Source organism: Balaenoptera borealis (genome assembly GCF_965194805.1).
Source record: "Balaenoptera borealis genome assembly, chromosome: 12".
Taxonomy (NCBI): domain Eukaryota; kingdom Metazoa; phylum Chordata; class Mammalia; order Artiodactyla; family Balaenopteridae; genus Balaenoptera; species Balaenoptera borealis.
In genome coordinates, this window is record NC_138869.1 from 86,665,379 (window position 1) to 86,683,837 (window position 18,459).

At 45.0% G+C, this 18,459-nt stretch overlaps 1 protein-coding gene, 1 long non-coding RNA gene and 1 pseudogene across 3 annotated transcripts in view; 1 reads left to right on the top strand and 2 right to left on the bottom strand.

The window, feature by feature from the left end:
• Positions 1-18,459, bottom strand: part of LOC309607948 — a 208,849-nt gene that overhangs the window by 129,479 nt on the left and 60,911 nt on the right. The window lies entirely within an intron of this gene.
• LOC309607900 (ras-related protein Rab-9A pseudogene) lies at positions 1,200-8,462 on the top strand (annotated as a pseudogene). Its single transcript, XR_014249677.1, has 2 exons — positions 1,200-6,772; positions 8,431-8,462. The product of XR_014249677.1 is annotated as a ras-related protein Rab-9A pseudogene (transcript).
• TRIM15 (tripartite motif containing 15) lies at positions 7,580-17,494 on the bottom strand. Its single transcript, XM_082347084.1, has 7 exons — positions 17,091-17,494; positions 15,447-15,542; positions 12,632-12,862; positions 11,841-11,863; positions 10,465-10,580; positions 10,076-10,108; positions 7,580-8,911 (listed from the first exon to the last, which is right to left on the bottom strand). The coding sequence occupies exons 1-7, from the start codon at positions 17,460-17,462 to the stop codon at positions 8,394-8,396; spliced, it is 1,389 nt and encodes a 462-aa protein (XP_082203210.1). The 5' UTR covers positions 17,463-17,494; the 3' UTR covers positions 7,580-8,393.

Consider the following 18,459-nt stretch of genomic DNA (forward strand, 5'->3'; position numbering starts at 1 on the left):
TAGAAGACCCTTGCAAAATAATAAAAATGTGTAATAATAAAAATATATGATGCCATCCTAGTACAGAAAGTTGCCAGCAACATTTATTCAACAGATTTAAAAATTTTTTATATTCATATTTTTAAGTTGTTTTTTATGAGCTACACCTGCACATATGGTCAAATATATCTACAGTGCTTATTACAGAGGAAAAAAGAACAGTGTGCCCTGCCCTATTCCTCTCCCCAGTCACCTAGTTCATCCTTTTTAGCAGACTATTTTGGTGTTCACCTTCACTTTTTGTAAATAACATGAGTTTGGGGCATTATCCTCTAATTTTACACTGTGGAGAAGGAAGATTTAGCTCTGTTCTCCCTGTTTCTCACCACACACACACACACACACACACACACTCACACACTCCCCACGCATTCCCATCCCTTCAATGTAGACCTAACATCGGGTAAGTATAGGGTTGGTCAAAAAGTTCGTTCAGTTTTAAGTAAAAATAAGACACATTTTTCATTTTCACCAAGAACTTTCTTGAACAACGTATTCATTAACTGAACGAACTTTTTGGCCAACCCAGTACTTGAATATGTTCATTACCATGTGTATGTCCAAGCGATTTACACCATGAGGTAAACCATGATTACTTTTACGTCTCATACAGGTTTTCCTTCATATTTAAAATTTTTTTTTTCTTTTTTTTTTTAAATTTATTTTTGGCTGTGTTGGGTCTTTGTTGCTGCGCGGGCTTTCTCTAGTTGCGGCGAGCGGGGGCTACTCTTTGGTTGCGGCTCATGGCCTTCTCATTGCGGTGGCTTCTCTTGCTGCAGAGCACGGGCTCTAGGGGCGCGGGCTTCAGTAGTTGTGGCTCACGGGCTCTAGAGCGCAGGCTCAGTAGTTGTGGCGCACGGGCTTAGTTGCTCCGCGGCATGTGGGATCTTCCCGGACCGGGGCTCGAACCCGTGTGCCCTGCATTGGCAGGCGGATCCTTAACCACTGGGCCACCAGGGAAGTCCCTTCCTTCATATTTTGATGTCTGAAATAAAAATTTGATGTCTGAAAACAATCTTGTACACGCCTTGTCTTAATATGCCTCCAGTTAGTCACTATTATCGTTGTTCTACGGAGTTAATGCTTCCTTCTGCTTCTCACATGTTCATCAGTGTCCCTTCTTATGGCTGCCTCTTGCATCCCCCCACCGCCCCCCCCCTTCCTCAGAGGGAAATGTGAGGAGATCTCTCAGCAAAGGTTTGTGGTAAACTACCTTTTTTTTCCTCTGTGAATTTCATTTCCTCCTCATTCTGGAGCTAGAATTTAACTGAGAACGGAAATTTAGTTTAATGGCAATTCTTTCAGAAGTTCGAGGGTCAGCAGTGCCACCGACGCGTCCTGCCTGCCGGGTGCTTGACCGGACCGGAGATCCCAGGCTTCCTCCGTGCGGCCGCGAGAAACTCCCTGCACTCCTATAATGAGCCCGGCACAGTGGTGAACCGCTTTCCCTGTTGTCCGTGTCCAGGTGAATCTTCCAGACAGTCCTAGAGATAATGATGATGTTTGAACTGAACAATTAAGGGTTCTGAAATCAGAGATCTTGAGATTAATAATGGCAGGAAAATCATCGCTTTTTAAAGTAATTCTCCTTGGAGATGGTGGAGTTGGAAGAGTTCTCTAATGAACAGATATGTGACTAATAAGTTTGATACCCAGCTCTTCCATACAGTAGGTGTGGAATTTTTAAGTAAAGATTTGGAGGTGGATGGACATTTTGTTACCATGCAGATTTGGGACACGTCCGGTCAAGAGCGATTCAGAAGCCTAAGGACGCCATTTTACAGAGGTTCTGACTTGCCTGCGTCGATGATTCTCAAAGCTTCCGGAACTTGAGTAACTGGAAAAAAGAATTCATATGCGGATGTGAAAGAGCCCGAAAGCTTTCCTTTTGTGATTGTGGGTAACAAGGTTGACATCAGCGAGCGGCAGGTGTCTGCAGAAGAAGCACAAGCCTGGTGCAGGGACAACGGCGACTCTCCTTACTTTGAAACAAGTGCAAAAGATGCCACGAATGTCGCAGCGGCCTTTGAGGAAGCAGTTCAAAGAGTGCTTGCTACCAAGGATAGGTCAGATCACTTGATGCAGACAGACACGGTCAGTCTGCATCGAAAGCCCAAGCCCAGCTCCTCTTACTGTTGAAGTTAGAGAGGTTGCCCGTGTGATCTAACCAGCTCACATACATGCACAGATAAGCACAGGGTGGAGAAGAGAATTAACGTTTGCAGCAATGGATCATGTACTCATGAAATTAAACTAACCATACTGCTGCCTTGTTGTTGGGAGAAGGGACACATCCATTCACAGGAGAATCTACTTACTCAGTAATGGCACCTTACATTTATAAATTGTTAACGCTTGTCTAATAATGTTTAAATATGCATGTTACAGAGCTAATAAATGAGATGACCAAGGCTTTATAATTAAAACAAAACACTTGAGTATTCTAGAAGTTACTGTTTTTTCCCCAGGAAAATGGAGAACTACTTTTTCTATGTGTATATTTTTATGCAATTAGCATTCTGTTTCTGGTTCATAGAAAACATGTCCTAAAGCAATGTTAGATATTAAAGATTAAAATCCAATGCATTTGCACCGTAAAAAAAAAAAAAAAAGAAGAAGAAGAAGGTCGAGGGTCTATTCCATGGCCTCCGTTGTTGCTGTTGAGAAGTCTGCTGACGGTTGACTTGCTCCTTGGGACGTCTTCTCCTTCTTGCTACTTTTCAGATTTTTCTGTCTTTCTTTTGTTCAGTTTCTGTGTCTAGGGGTAGGTTTGTCATTATTTATCCTGTTCAGTGCCTGTGTTTCTTGAATCTATGCTTGCTACCTCTTATCAGTTGTGGAAAACTCAGACTCAGTGTCTCCTAAAATACTGCTTCTCTCAATTTTCTCTCGTCTCTCCTCCTGGAACTCCTGTAAGTCATATTTTGGAGCTTCATGTTCCATTCTTCAGATGTCTTAATTTTTCTCCGCTTTTCCATTTCATTATCTCTCTGTCATTTACATTCATTTCCTCAATTCGTAAACTGTCTCTGCATCTGCATTTAATCTATTGTTTGACCAAGTCAATAAGACTATTTTCATTTATATTTTTATGTCTAGTTCTACTTGGTTCTTAGCACTAGATTTTCATGTTCTTTTCTTTCCTTTTCATTCTTTAATCATTTAAAAATTCCCATTTTTAGTCTCTTTTAGATTGTTCTATAGTTGAAGTTCTTGGGGTTGTACTCCCAGTTTGTGTCTTCTGGTGTGGAAGGGGGTCATTTCTTCATTTGTTTTTAGTAACTTATTTTGAGCTCCTCTTCCGCAGGGCTTTTTGAGAGCATTCTGTGCAGTGCTTCAACCAGGGAACCCAGATGTAATACCGGTCTAATACCATTTTATATTTATTTTTTGGCTTGGGGGTTCGTATCCCACAAACGAAAACATTATCCATACACTAGGCCAGGGATTCTGTTTCTCAGAAGGATTCCCAGGAAAAGCTCCCCTCCCATCTCCTGTGCCACTGGGTGGTTTTCCCCCAATTTATCCATTCTCGGAATGTGCAGTCCTCACAGGGACCTGGCTGTATTCCAGTCTCAGTCTCGACTCTCACAGCCACTCAGGATTTAAAAAGTAAAAACAAAATTCCTTGAGTAGGTCAGTGTACTCATCCGTTTTCTTGTGAAACTGAAAAAAAAAAAGAAAATTCTGACCAATCACTCATAGTGCCACTGGCAGGAATGTAATTGGTTTTTAACATGATAGTTAGCTTACAATGTGGTGAAGCTCAGGGCGAGTTATACTCATCAGCTATAAATTTAAGATGAAAATTTCAAAAACTCCCATAGCAAACCTGCAGTGACTCTGAGGAACACATAGCCCCTGATAGCTCTTGACCTTCTTGGGGAAAAAAAAAAAGATAGCCATTTTCTCATTTTTTAAGTTTTCTGTATTTTAGTTGCCTTATCTGTAAAAGGACATCCTTAGATTCTGCCTAAAGATAGAAACCTGGATCTGATCATCCCTTGAGGCTCTTCCCGGCTCCACGATTTTAAGTCATTGTTAGCAGCGGCAGTAGCATTGTTGATACTTGCACTGCACTAGGCAATGTGCTCGGCACTTTTACATGTACTGTCTCATTTATTCCTGATAACAATCCTAAGGTGGGTTCTTGTTCCCAGTTTTCAGACCAGGAGTCTAGAAGCTCAGGGAGATTAAGGTCTCACCACTAAAGGTCACACAACTAAAACCTGAGTCAGGGTATGAATCAAGGTCTTTCTGTTTCTGAGCCTATGGTTTTCACTGAGCACAAAGGTGTGAGGTCATTGCTTTCCCAAGAGACCTAGAAGGAAGTATCTGAAATTAGTCCCCATTCCTATGAGATACAAGGTGATACTTAGAGGGTAGAAGCAGCACTCACTCTTCACTTCCTTAGATGGACAGCTTCCTGAGGAGGGGAGGTAAGTCATGAGGTCTCAGAGTTAGAAGGGATCCCATCGCTCTTTAGGCCCTGGGCAAATTGGATGATTTTTCCAAGGTCAAAGTCACTGACTGAGCCAAGATCAGAACAGGAGGCATTCACATCTCTGGGGGGCACCTTGACTTGTTTGCATTCACTGTTTCTTCTGCATAGTTCTTAGAGCCACTCACCCAGTCTCAGAATACCTATACAAAGAGACTGCTGTGAGGGGATGGTGCTGGTGGCAATGGCTTTATTGTCATCATAAGGATAATTAGCTCTTGTGTCTTCTTTCTAATGGCGGTGGGAGAGAATTTACAAAAATAATATTCACTGGTGATAGCCCCATAGTCCCCAATTAAAGATAATCTACACGGCAGTTCTCATTAGTTTAATTTTTTTGTTCTTCTGTGAATTAGAATACATTTCTTTTTTATTTTTATTTTTTTTAAATTGCCTACTCTGACCCCCAGGCAATGAAGCTGCACTTCTTTATGAATTCAGGGGACATCCAGCCCTAGAGATGCAGGAAAGTTGGCCGTGATCAGAGGCCACTCCTGGCTCCACTCCTTCCTTCACCCGTGGCTCTGAGTATCTGAGGTTCTAGTTCTGCTACCTCGGTTATGTTTGTCCTAGAGTGCTGGACTTATCCCAAGTTTTTGACTTTGACCACAGAATTCTCTATCACACATGAGAAAAAGAAAGGATAATTGAGGATTTCCTTACTTCTATTGATAAATAGGTTCTGTTTGGTGCACATTTAAGTGGTTTATACCAGTGTAATTCTGACTTTGCAGACCAGTCATCTGAGACATCAATCACTGAGCTTCCTTCCAGGGTCTCATTCTAAGGGAAGTTGCCCCAACTTCACGAGCAACATTAGCTGCTTACTAAATACCAAGCGCTGTACCAGTCCCATTACATGTTGCAATATTGTGATTTGTAAGAAATATATATTTGGTCATTCAGATGTATTTCTCATATATGTTTGGTCTTTGTCCACAGTTTCTGGCTCACAGCTCCCTAAACCCTCAGAATTTCCTGAAGGATAAAAACAATGGGAGCATCTTTTGTTATAATATTTGATCTTTTGTCCTCAGTTCCTGAAAATGCTTCAGAGCCATAAAGGTGAAATGGGCGGCTTGTTATGAATAACAACTGGCTTTATGTTAATGAGGTGACTTTTGGAAATCAACTAAGGATGGGGGCTGGTTGCCAGGGAAACCAACCAGGAAAAGGGGTGGAACTTTCAGTCTCTTCCCCTGATTTCCAGGGAGGGGAGAGGGCCTAGAGGTTGAATCAATCACCAATGGCCAGTGAGTTAATCAACTGTGCCTGTGTGATGAAGCCTCCATAAAAACCCAAAAGGGAGGGAGTTCGGAGAGCTTCCAGGTGGGGAACAAGAATGCTTCCATGTGCCACTGTGCTGGGCCCCAAACTCCACAAGAACAGAAGCCCCTTTGTCCAAGACCTCACCCTATGTATCTCTTCATCTGGATATTGATTCATACCCTTTAATATCCTTTGTAATAAATCAGTAATCTAGTGAGTGAGCAGATTTCCTGAGTTCTGTGAGCCACACTAGAACGTCATTGAACCCAAGGATGGGGTCGTGGGAACCTCTGATTTATAGCCAGTGGGTCAGATGTACAGGTAACAGCCTGGACTTTAAACTGGCCTCTGAAGTGGAGGATGGTCCTGTGGGACTGAATCCCTAACCTGTGGAATCTGATGATATCTCCAGGTAGATAGTGTCAGAATTGAGCTGACTTGTAGGACACGCGGCTGGTGTCCAGAGAATTGCTGGTGATGTGGGGAAACCATCCCATCCCCCCACTGCTGCCCCACATTGGAACTGGGTTCCAGAACCATATTACATTGATAATCTATTTAAAACTCATAATAATCTGATAGAACAGTTTTTTTGTTTTGTTTTGTTTTTTTTAAATCTCTTTTTCACTTGAGGAGACTAAGATTCTCCTCTTAAAATGAGAAGTACTAGAGGCTTGGAAATACAGTGTAAGTCGTTCATTTGTTTTTTCTCTTTCATACTCAACCAGAAAGTCTTGTCTGACAAAAACACTAGCTCAGGGCAGAGAAAATGAAACAAAGCCCCATCATGACCTGTCTGTTTGGAAAGTCTGAGCTTCTTCGTAAGGTCACTGGACTGAGGCACCGAGGACCAGGACCTTCGGATTCCACTTCCTGAAGATTACAAAGACCAGCTGGGAAACCTGTCAGACAAGTTCCTTTAACTTGTGCCAGTTTTCTCAACCACAGAACAAGAAAAACAAAGTAAGTCCTCTGTATTTCACAGGTTTGTTAAAAGGTTCAAAGGAAGATGTGTATTTTTGAAAAATAACTTTTGACTTGGGTAATGTTTGACAAGTGTTACAATGAGGCATGTGCTGCATATCGTTTTTCTTTGAGGGGGAGGATTGTGAAGAGTATTTATGGTATAATCTCATATTTATTAAAAAAAAAAAAGCTAAATACACTTGTCTACAAAACTGGCAGGATAAACAAAAATGTTTTACCAGTGGTTATCTACAAGATGTGATAAGAGGAAGTGAAGTGGAGAGAGGGACTTTTCACTCTTTGAAAATATTTGAATCTTTTTAAAACGAGGAGTACAGTATATACTACTTTTATAATAAACATTAGGCAATACTACTACTGTTACTACTACTACTAAGTTGGACTACCAAACAATTTGATTTTTTTCTGGGTTAAACACAGCGTGGTTCTGCCTGTCACACAAGGTGACAGAAGAAACCCCAATACCTCTGGCTTCTTTTGTATCAAGGACTTCTATTTGCTCAGTTAAATTAGGGGTAATTATTCACATCCCAGTGATTCGTATTACAATTTTGTAATGAAATTCCCATATGGTACCAGCGCTTAGAGTATCTTTAAGCCATCTGACCCCACACTTCAGGAGCAGGGCTCATACGATACAAAAGGTAATCTTGCACATAGATCTATACTAGAGGGAACCTGACTGGGGATGAATGTAGATTTTTTCGGAGCTTGGGGTGGGGGGGGCGGGAATGTAAGTGTTAAACTTGAAAGAGAGCTAGAATCAGAAAGGGTAGAGGTGGTGTGAGAATCATCATTACAGAGATTCATACTTTGTGAAGGTATTTTAATGTGTGGTTAGTTTCTGTGTCCAATAATAGTAACAACAGTAACAATAATAAATATTTAAGAGGTTAGTTAGAACTGAACACAAGCCTCGTTTTATTGAAGAATGGGATCTGGCTGGACTGCCCTCAGGCAAGTCCTGAGTAAAAGAACCGGCAGGATGTGTCTGGGTCACAGAGATTCCACTGGCTTTAAGCCTTTCCTTCAGCCCCATCAGCACTGATTAGACACATGAAACGCAGGAGTCTGGGTGGGTGGCGCACTTATTTAGGACATTCTCTATGCGAAAGAGAAACGAGCAGAGAGGAAGGTGACCTGGGTCCACCCAGGGCTGGATGAAGAGGCCCTAAGGTCTGTAAAGGCGGAAGTATCTCCATGTGTAAGCCCAAATAAAAACAGGCAACTGAAAAAATTAGTGCAAACTCCACAAAATTCTGCCTTTACCCATGACGGTTATTTTGAAGCTTTAAACAGTTTTATTTTAGATTTTTTCCCCCTTAAAAACCCACTGGCTCCCCAGCTTTGCGGGTGTCCTGGGCACAGACTCGCCTGCCTCTGGTTCTCCACTCGGAGGTGCACAGAAGGCAGGAGCGTCGGCAGAGGGGACCAGGAACGTCAGGGAGTTGAAGGACATAAGATAAATAAAGTGAAAAAATTACAAAGCCACAGGGACTCGGACATCCTGTGTCCTCCCGCCGTCTTGGGCATGACGACTCGCCCAGGGGTTGGAGCTGGATCTCCGGGCGCTGCACCGCCCTTCGGACGCTCAGCCTCAGCCTTTCAAAGTAAGGCAAGAACCTTTTTTCCAGACAGCGAAGAAAGGATAGACTTTGCCGGAGAAGGAGGCGGTGAAGGTGAAGATGGGCTTCTGGGTCTCGGCGTCGAGCAGGGCCAAGCTCCCCGCCTCGTAGTCCAGGGCGACGCCCACGAGGCGCGGGATCTCGCTCAGCGGCAGGTCGGTGCCCGGCGAGGTGCTGGCCCAGCACTGCTGGTGGGAGAGGATCACCGCCCAGACGCCCTCCTCGGCGCTCAGACCCTGCTTCCCTTTCCTCCTCACCTCCTCCCCGACCACCCCCATCGTGCAGCCGCCGCCGTCTCCCAGCTGCACCTCCACCTGCCAGCGGTGGCGCCCCGAGGAGAAGCCGGGGGAGCCCAGCACCACCGGGAGACCCTCGAAGCGCAGGCGGCTGTCGGGCAGGTTCTGCTTCCGCCGGGTGTACTTCACAGACTTCCTGTCCTCGGAGAGGACCAGGCTCTGGCTGGCGGTCTGAGGGTCCAGAGTGACAACCCCTATTGGGAGGAAGGCGTGGCCATCAACAGAGCTGGCGGCACAAAAAATGCCCCTAGAGCACGTGTGCTGTGAGTGCGAGGCAGAAGGAGCACCGGCCTGTGCAGCCTGCCATTGTCCCGGCTTCTCAGAACCTCAGTTCCCCCTTTTGTTCCAGGAGGCAGAGGACGACAGCTCTACCTGACCCGCAAGTGGTGCTGTGCTATAAGGCTTTGCTTCTCAAAGTGCGGTCCATGGACCAGGGGCATCCGCTGTGCCTGGGAGCTTATTAGAAATGCAGAATCTTGGGCCCCATCCCAGACCTAGTGAATCAGAATCCGCATTTTAACAAGATCCCCAGGTGAGTTTTCTGCACATTAATTTGAGAAGCAGAATGAGGTGATGTTTGGGGAATAGTTTCTAAATTAAGCACCAATTTAAAAGTAAATCCGGGGCTTCCCTGGTGGCGCAGTGGTTGAGAATCTGCCTGCCAATGCAGGGGACACGGGTTCGAGCCCTGATCTGGGAAGAGCCCACATGCCGCGGAGCAACTAGGCCCGTGAGCCACAATCTACTGAGCCTGCGCGTCTGGAGCCTGTGCTCCGCAACAAGAGAGGCCACGACAGTGAGAGGCCCCGCGCACCGCGATGAAGAGTGGCCCCCACTTGCCGCAACTAGAGAAAGCCCTCGCACAGAAACGAAGACCCAACACAGCCATAAATAAATAAACCCAAAAGTTAAAAAAAAAAAAAAGTAAATGCTATTTTAAAAATTGTTCAATATTTGTCCAAGTCAATAAAGAGTCCAGCACAATGCTGGGCAAAAAAAACCAAGCACTTGATAAATATTTTTGAATAAATAATATCTATACAAGTAACTAATATTAATTGAGCACTTACTATGTGCCAAGTATTATACTAAGCTTTTTGCATACATGAATTCATTTATCTTCAGCTACTTGTGGGATGGTACTATTATATTTTCTATTTTATAGATAAAGAAACAGGGACAAAGAGGCTTAATGACTTGTTAGTGTCTCATAATGAGCAAAAGCTGGAATAGAGAACCCAAGCAATCGGGCTCCAGCGTTCATATCTTTAATTGCTCTGTTTGCTGCCTTGGATTGAAAGGATGAATTCACAAACAGAAAAAGGAAAGAACGACTCCCGAAGCCCCCAAGTGTTTACCTGTATCTGTTTCCAGATGATGCACCAAGTTTTCTGAGGGAAGCAAAAATAGAAAGATCTGTGACTTATTATTTCTTATAGGCACCCAAAAGGGCGGTGTGGCCTGGGAACAATATGAGATCAGGGACAGGAGAAGGCTCGGCTTCTGCTATGAAAGAGATGTAGTCCTCACCTTCCTGCCTCTCAGTGCAGTGCCTGTCCTTGGGGAGAGGAGATGCTCGAGGGAATGGTCTCCCTGGGCAGAGTAGGATCACTAAAGGAGGGCCTAAGGGATGGAAGATGTCTTAGGGGATGGAAGCAGGTTTGGAAGGTGGGGAAAGATGGAGCTGGATGGAAGGCAGATGGGCAACTGATGGGAATGGGGAAAGCTGCTGCCCCTTCCTGTTTACCTGAGAATGCCCTCATCATCTCTGGGAGGGTGAGTATTTTCCTGTGGAGATCGCGGATCTTTTTGACAAGGTCAGGAGAAATGGCCTCTGGGCTCACAAAAGTCGTCATCTCATACCTGCAGACAAGTTGGTAACCAGTTAGGTTCTAATTCCAAAAATAATGTTTGGGTCATCCAGACTCAATGAGGCTAAAATCAGACTAAAGAATCTTGGCATCTGTGGTGAATAATTAGATTGAGTATCATCCCTTCATCTTTGCTGGAAATGTGTAGCTACTAAAGCAAGAGCATTTCAGCTAGACCTAAGAGGAACTCATGGTAACCACTCCTCAAGAATTAGAGGTAGGTGCTTTAAGAGAATCGACATGTGGGGACCAAAAGGGAAGAGATCATTAGCCTCTAGAGGGCGGTACAGTACCATTTGAAAAACAGCCTTACACAGTCTTTCTAATTTGTGTGCTGTTCCGTACAAAGGGAAAGGGGTTGTGCAGGGATGAAAAAAGGAGGTGAAAGAAATCCTATACTGCAGTGAAAAAGCCCTCAATTCTGGTTCCAGCTCAGTCTTTGCTTGTCAGTCCCTGTGTGACCTGGGGCAAGCACTTCCCCTCTAGGTTTTAGCTTCTTCATCAGACCAGAAGACCTTGAAGGCCCTTCTACATCTAAATCTCTGACACTCTTTGAAGGTATGTTTAGAGAACTTCCTGATTCATGGACAGCTGAGTTCAGGCCCCCTACACATACACGGGCACACAGTATATGAGAAGTCTTCCCTAGCTGCTGTGTCTCTGCTCAGCCCACGGCAGACTGCTGATGTTTAGAAAGGAAAGGAGCCCTGCTATTTGTAATGCCTCTCAGCTGCTGGTAGCTGTCCTTTTATTGTAGCATTTGCAATTTTGAAGAAATGGGAAAGTTGAGTGGGAAAAATGATTGAAAGAACGGACTGGTCTTCCCAAGTTTTGTGCTTATCATATTCTATACAAAATATTTCCCCTTAGGCTATTTTTTTTTATTTATTATTTTTTTTAGACTGACATTTTAAACGGTGTTAAATACTGACTTAAGCACTAATAATTTCAGGGATTAAATAAAATGTTCCTGGATCAGCCTAATGTAATTGTTATTTATAACTTCACTTCTCAGGGAAAAAAGTGCATCCCCAATACCAAACAATCAGTTTAAAAAGGAACCTTAGAATACAAACCTCAGTAAATTGGGGCTGTTTATGTGCGAGTGGATGAGAGAGTGTATCTGTCAGAGTGCTTTTGCTTTTCTGGGTAGCCACCTGTGGGGGCGGGGTGGAGGGAGTCAGTGAGTGCCCCTCCCCCTTCAGTCTCAATGTCAAGTGTAAAGCAGGTGGGACTGGGCAGTGGGCCCTACCTGCTCTGGTTGACTCTGACATCCTACAAAAGAAAAAGATACACTTAGTTTCCACACATCCTTCCCATCAGGGATTCTGTACATCCTTTCTTCGTTAGCATATCAGCTCAAAACTCTCCTCCTCCAGAGAGGTGATCTTTCTAATTACCTACTCATCAGACTGTTCATTTACATCATGCTTCCGTACTAATGTGGGACTGTGTTGTCAGTTCATCTGAGCTGCTTTCTCTGTCTCTGCCTCATCCTAGGAGTGTGTTCTGCCTCCAACAATTAGGAGATGGTGGTTAGCAGGGACCAGGCCTTCAGTTATCAGCCAGACCTGATGTGAAACAGGATAATATAATGATAATCACAACAGGCACTGTTTACTGAGTCCTTTCAGTGAGCCAGGGACTACGCTAAACATTTTGCATGAATTTTTTTTTTTTACAGTCTTTGCAACAACCCTATGAGGGAGGTGCTATGATTATCCCCATGTCTAGAGAGGTTACAAGATTTGCCAATGTCACACAGCTAGATGAGCTGACACTCAAGCCCTTGACTACAAAGTTCACTCCAAAGCCCTTGGCGTGACCATGGTGCATGACATGGGAAAGTCATCCAGCCTTTCTGGGACTACATCTCCGTAACCTCTCTGGGCAGAAGGAACCCAATAACCATCAGTCCCTCTCATTAGAAGTAATCTCTGCTTCCCTTTCCTGTCTTTCTCCAGCATCTTCCAGCCCCCAGCATGGTGTCCCCTTCCTGTGGACTCCCTCTCCTTTCCCACGAGCTGGTGGGCTGTCTCTCACTTGTAGAAGCTCACTTGCTGGTTGCTGACTCTTCTCCTCCAGCTCTTTGACCTGGGCTCCAAGCCGGGTGACTTCCTCAGAGAGCTTCGAGATATACTCGCCCCTCTCCTTCCAGATCTGCTGCTCCAGCTCCGTCAGCCTGGCCAGCAGGAGACGCTGGTGTTCCCCCAGCTCCTGCTGCAACCTCTCAAAAGCCGCTTCCACCTGCTGCTTCTTGCTTTCAACCTGAGTCTGCGAGGGGTAGAAAGACAGGCATGGTTAGGGAGAAGCTCACAGAGCTGCGTTCCCAGAGGATCATCTATGAACTTGATTAAAAGGGATAGGAAGTAACTAGGTCCAAGGTTCGCTCTCCCAAGTAATACTGTGGTACAAGTAGGTAGGTGTCAGGATAAACTTACCAACGATGAGGGCGATGCTCTTGTCTCACCTAGAGATTCTAATAATAATGCACATTATACTCTCAGAGCCATGTTGAACTTTTCAAACATCCTTCCACATCTGCAATACCATCCTAACCCTCCCATACCATCCCTAGAGTCAGGTGGAGATGATCTCTTAGAGAGCAGTTGAAGCGAAAGGAAGCTGTGATTAGAGCACAGTGTGGCATTGTTCTTAGCCACCGAGGTCGCCATCTACAGGGCATATTTTGATGGGAGTTGAGGGATGCTGGAGACATCTTCCTGTCCCCAAACTCTGTCTCCTTGGTGAAGGGACCAGAAATTCCCACACTGTGGATTTCCTCCCGGAAAAATTTGTAGCACGAGAGAAGAGATGGGAGGGAGGCAGATACCACCTCACCATCAGCCTACTGTCCTCAGGGTCAGCCTTGTGGTCAGTACTGGAATGCAGACACTGATATACACTTTCTGGCTGCAAGCTTCCTATCTGAAGGCAATGCTTTCAGGCAGACAGACTGTAATGGGAAGAGCAATGGACTAAGGGTCAAGAGACCCAGGTTCTAGCCATTTCATTATGAGATGGCTTTGCCGTCTGACCTTGGGAGCAGCACTTTTCTGGACGTCAATTTTCTGCTCTGAAAAATAATGGCTGGCAAGACGGATCCGGGATTAGAAGATGTCAGAACCACTTCCAGCTCTCATGTTCTGGGATTCCATGTTCTGGGATTCCATAACCTTGACCCCAAATGCCCATCTGCAGAGGCAGGGAGGTGAATAAGAACAGTCGGCCTGTTCCTCCCAGCCAGGCAACGGATACTAGACAACAAGCTTCCCCAGAGTCTGTTAAGAAAATCCCTAAATGGGGATTTCCAAGTGGGAGAAATGGGTAAATTGTTTTTGTTTAAATAAAGTGAATTTTAAAAACAAATAAATAAAGTGTCAAATAACTTTATTCTGAGGTTTGACTAGTCAGGTAGACTTATGAAAAGCATTTTTGAGCACTAAACAGTATGGACATAATTTTCAAATACTATTTGAAAATTATTATTTTCAAATAATGATTAAAGTTATTAAATTAAATTATTATTTTCAAATACTATTTAACATTTAATATTTCAGAAAATATTATTTAACATTGCAAGGTTTTAGGCCTAAAAAAAGTGCCATTAACTTTATGAAATCCTACAGGTCATATTTTCTCAGCACTGGGAATAATAATTTAAAAAACCATCAGTTAATGTATAACCAATAAGTACTACCTAGCTGCATGAAAATTGAACTTAGGATCGTTTTAAATAGCTACTGGATTAGACAGAAAATCCCAACTGAGATTACTTTTACAGAGTCAAAGAAGTGCTAAGGAGGAAGCATTGAAACTAGAGACAAAAGACTAAATCCACCTAATTCTACCAAAACTACCTTAATGTTACAGGAAACAATGTATACATATGTCAAAACATCATGTTGCACACCTTAAGCATATGCATTTTTATTTCTCAATTATACCTTAATAAAACTGGGGTTGGGGGAGGAAAATGCACCCTTAAAAGAAAGAAAAGAAAAACAGTAATTCTGGCCGTGTACATGTGTTATTCATTAGAGTGGAGGATTATCACTTCAGAAATTTGTGCAAAACATAAAAACACTTTCAAGAATTAAGAAAATAGTTACACTCTACAAATAACGACATTATCATATGATATATGGGGGGGAGTGGTGTTCTAAATGAAGAAAATCAGGATTTCTTACAAGACACTGTTCTGTCACAAATGTCTGTGTGAAATATTTTACTCATGGATGCTAGGTGGATATTTGATGTTTTAGAACAAAATTATATATATTCCCAAAAGTCATTTAATGCAGACAACTAAAAACTCTCAAAAGTTACAAGAATCCTTAAAATGTCCAAAAGAGCTGATGGGAAAATTTGGGAACTTCTTAGGACCAGAAGTAAACAAGAGAAGGATCCAGAGGAGTGATCAAACTGAGAAGCCAGTGCTCCTTCCAGATACTGGCGGATCACATGGCCCTCACTCCTGTGTGGATCAGCCACCCTGCCCCCCTTGGAACAAAGAAAGAAAGGTGTTGACTGGAGACATCCCAGATGTGGGGTCCCCAAATGTGAGAACCACAAGGAAAGCTCACAAGAAAATAAGCAACAGGATGAAGGGTCAGAAGAAATTAAACGTCATATAAACTTCAGATATTAGAAATATATTTAAAAGGTTTAAAGACAATGGGAATAATAGGAAAAATAATTAATTTGAAAGCGCAAAAAAAAAAAAAAAAAAAGAAAACTGAAAAAGCATATTTGGAAAACAACCAAATAGAAATCAAACAGTTGAAAATTAATTAAAAAGAAAAGAAAAAACAAGAAAACCCCCCAAGGAGAAGGCGGCCAATGATGTGGCCTTTACCAGGAGCACTTGGAGCTTCTGGTCTTCCCGGCTCTTCATGTCTTCAATCTCATCTCTCTCGGTTCTCAGAGCTTCCAGCCGACTCCTGAGACGGTCCTGTGGAGAGAAGAATGGGCAGAAAAAGGTGGCTTAATTCATAATTCAACTCACAGGTATTAATTGTCTACCATGTTCCAGGCACACCGTTAAGTGCTGAGGAATTCAAAGGTGAAAAAGGCCCAGTTCCTCTCCCTACAAGACCACCATCGGGACTTCCCTGGCGGTCCAGTGGTTAGGACGTGGTGCTCTCACTGCCCGGGCCCTGGGTTCGATCCCTGGTCAGGGAACTAAGGTCTCGCAAGCTGCACAGCACGGCCAAAATATAAAATAAATAAACAAATAAAAATAAACAAATTAGAAAAAAAAAGACCACCCTCTAGAGATGGAGTTGGTCACAAATGATTAAAATACAAAAGGACAAATGCAATAATCAAGGTGTGCACACAGTGAGATGGGAGCACAGCGGAGGGGACAATTCTGCCTGTAGGGACAAGGGAAGTGTGTCGAAAGCAGAAACCGGTTACAGTGGGTCTTGAAAGATAAATTTCCAGTTGGGTAAGAGAGGGGGAGGAGAGTACTTAATGCTTCTGAACTGTACACATAAAAATTGGTAAAATGGCTTAAAAAAAAAAAAGAGTCAGGGGAGAGGAGAGCTTTCCAGGAGGAAGGAACTGCATGTGAAAAATATTAGAAGCAGGAAAGAGTGTTAATTCAGCAAACAGCAGGTACATAACAGTCAGTTTGTCTGGACACATGGTGCCCGGGCAGGGTGGCTGACAGACAAAGGCAGGATCCCGACTCCAAGTGGCCTTGAATGCCTTGCTAAAGACTTGAGATTTCTTTGGGCACTAGGGATCCACGGAATGATTGTGAGCAGGGCAGCGACATTATGGGCTTTGTGTTTTGGGAAGCTCTGCCTCGCAGCAGATTGGAGGGTGAGGGGAAAGGTAAGAATGCAGACAGTGACCTTGTTGGAGCCTCTGGGTGACAGATGGTGAGAGACTGGATTCGGCAGTGGGGGAAAGGCAGAGGGAAAGATGAGAGATATTTCTGAGGAGGCCACTTCCAGACCTGGTGACTGAGTGACAAGAGAGAGATCTGAGGGGCAGACAGGAGTGGATAATGTCCCCAAGACCAGATGGGGTGCTGTACTGCCACACCTCCCTTTCTCAAAAAGAAGAGCAGTGCTTGTTGGATGCCTTCCCCATCCCTGTCTTCTCTCTGAGCTCCAGCAGTCAGGGCCTTGCTAGACCCCATATCCAGTCTGGATCCAGGGAGACAAAGGCCACCCTGCCCATGACCTACAGGATAGCCTGCTCTCCTTCCTTCCCTAGAGAGTGAAGCCATGGCTACAATTCTCTGTGTTCCGTCACCGCGAGGTCTTCTCGGGGCTGGAGCTGAACTTCCCCAAGACGTGAAAGGCCACGCATCCAAGTGGAAGGAACCACGTCCCCCTCAGTCTGAGACTGCCCCAGGGTCCCAACAGCCTTGGGGTCCCCTGATGTGGAAGCTGTGCCCTTCATGAAGATCCCCGCCCTATTCCCTTCACCACCTTGGGGTACTGTCCTGCCTCAAACAGCCCCAAGCTGACCCTACCCTTCTTACCCGGTAGGGCTGGATGGCCTCGTCCAGGAAGCCCACGACGTGGGCCTGGTGGGAGGGACCCTCCCGGCAGAACACACAGAGGAACTCGGCATCATTCTCGCAGAAGAAGTAGATCTTCTCACCATGCTCCTCGCAGTAAGTCTCCCCCAGGGGGCCCAGGGGCACGGGGACCAAGATGGTCTCGGTCTGCTCCTTCTCCTTGCAGAGGGGACAGAGCAGGACCCTGCCGGAGGGCTGGGCACCCATCTGGGAGGGTGAGGGGAGACAGTGCCGGCAGAAGGTGTGTCCACAGGTGGCGGTCACTGAATCCTCCAGGGGCCCTTTGCACTCAGAACAGGCAGCCCCTTTGTGGGAGGGGGTGGAGGGCATCATGGTGCCTTCCCCAGCCCATCCACTGAGGCTTCTGCCTCAGTCCACATGAATCCTCTTTCCCTGAAATTGAGTCACTTTTACGAGTCACAGAGGGAAAGGAATGGGAGGCTGAGAGAGGGGAAGGCAGGAGTGTCCGGACAGAGAAGCCACCTGGCTCCACCTCTTGTGCTTCCCAGAGTCCTGGCCACCACCTATCAGCTGAGCGGGTCCAAACTCCAGGGCATATCGAATTACCCAGCATTTCCCAACAGTGGCCCCGTCAGCCAGTTCTCCACTCCTTCTGGTCCTTCCGGCTCCTGGGGTGGGGAGCAGAGCACGCCATGAGGTCACAGGGAGATGGGGTTTCCTGGAACCCCTCCCTTGACCACAGTGGGGTGGGGGGAATTGCCGAGGAGACGCTGCTTCCTGTCCGGCTGAGCAGGTGGGAGCCATAAACTTCTGGCTTTGAGGTGTGCACGCAGCGGCAAAGTCCAGCCAGAGTGGGAGATGCTGACTTCCGGGGAACTCTGTTCGGGCGGCTCTGCTCAGATACCGCAGGTGTGATGATCACTTACCGGGTCCCTTCCTCCACCCTCCTTTCCTTGTCTCAACTCCTCAACTCTGGCTGGTCTCTCCTAAACTCCTACCCACCACCACCTCCCAGTGCCAGTGTCCCCACTGGAGTTTGGGTAACATTGTACTTCAATTTTAGTTTTTAACTGCAGCGGGGAGAAGGCAAGAAAGCATAACACAATGTTGATATAATTTAGAAAACTCAATTAATCAAAAAGATAAACAGGTTCAACCACATTTATCTAAGGCTTAGTATTTTCATATTATTACATCCAATCTGAAAACAGTGCTTGGGAGCAGGTGATGATTACAGGAAATGTAAACTGAAAGGTAAAGTGACTTCCCCAAGGTCACAGAGCTAGAAAGTTGCAAGGCTAGGGTCAATCCAAGTCTCCTGGCTTCCAGCCCGTGCCCTTCCTGAACTGCCAGCCAAGACAATGATCAA

Coding starts and splice junctions, on each gene's coding strand:
- TRIM15 (XM_082347084.1), bottom strand. CDS start 17,462: ATGATGCCCTCCACCCCCTCCCACAAAGGGGCTGCCTGTTCTGAGTGC. Junction 15,543..17,090: donor AGGCCATCCAGCCCTACCGG/GTAAGAAGGGTA, acceptor TTCTCTCCACAG/GACCGTCTCAGGAGTCGGCT. Junction 11,864..12,631: donor CAGCAAGTGAGCTTCTACAA/GTGAGAGACAGC, acceptor TTTCTTTTGTAG/GATGTCAGAGTCAACCAGAG.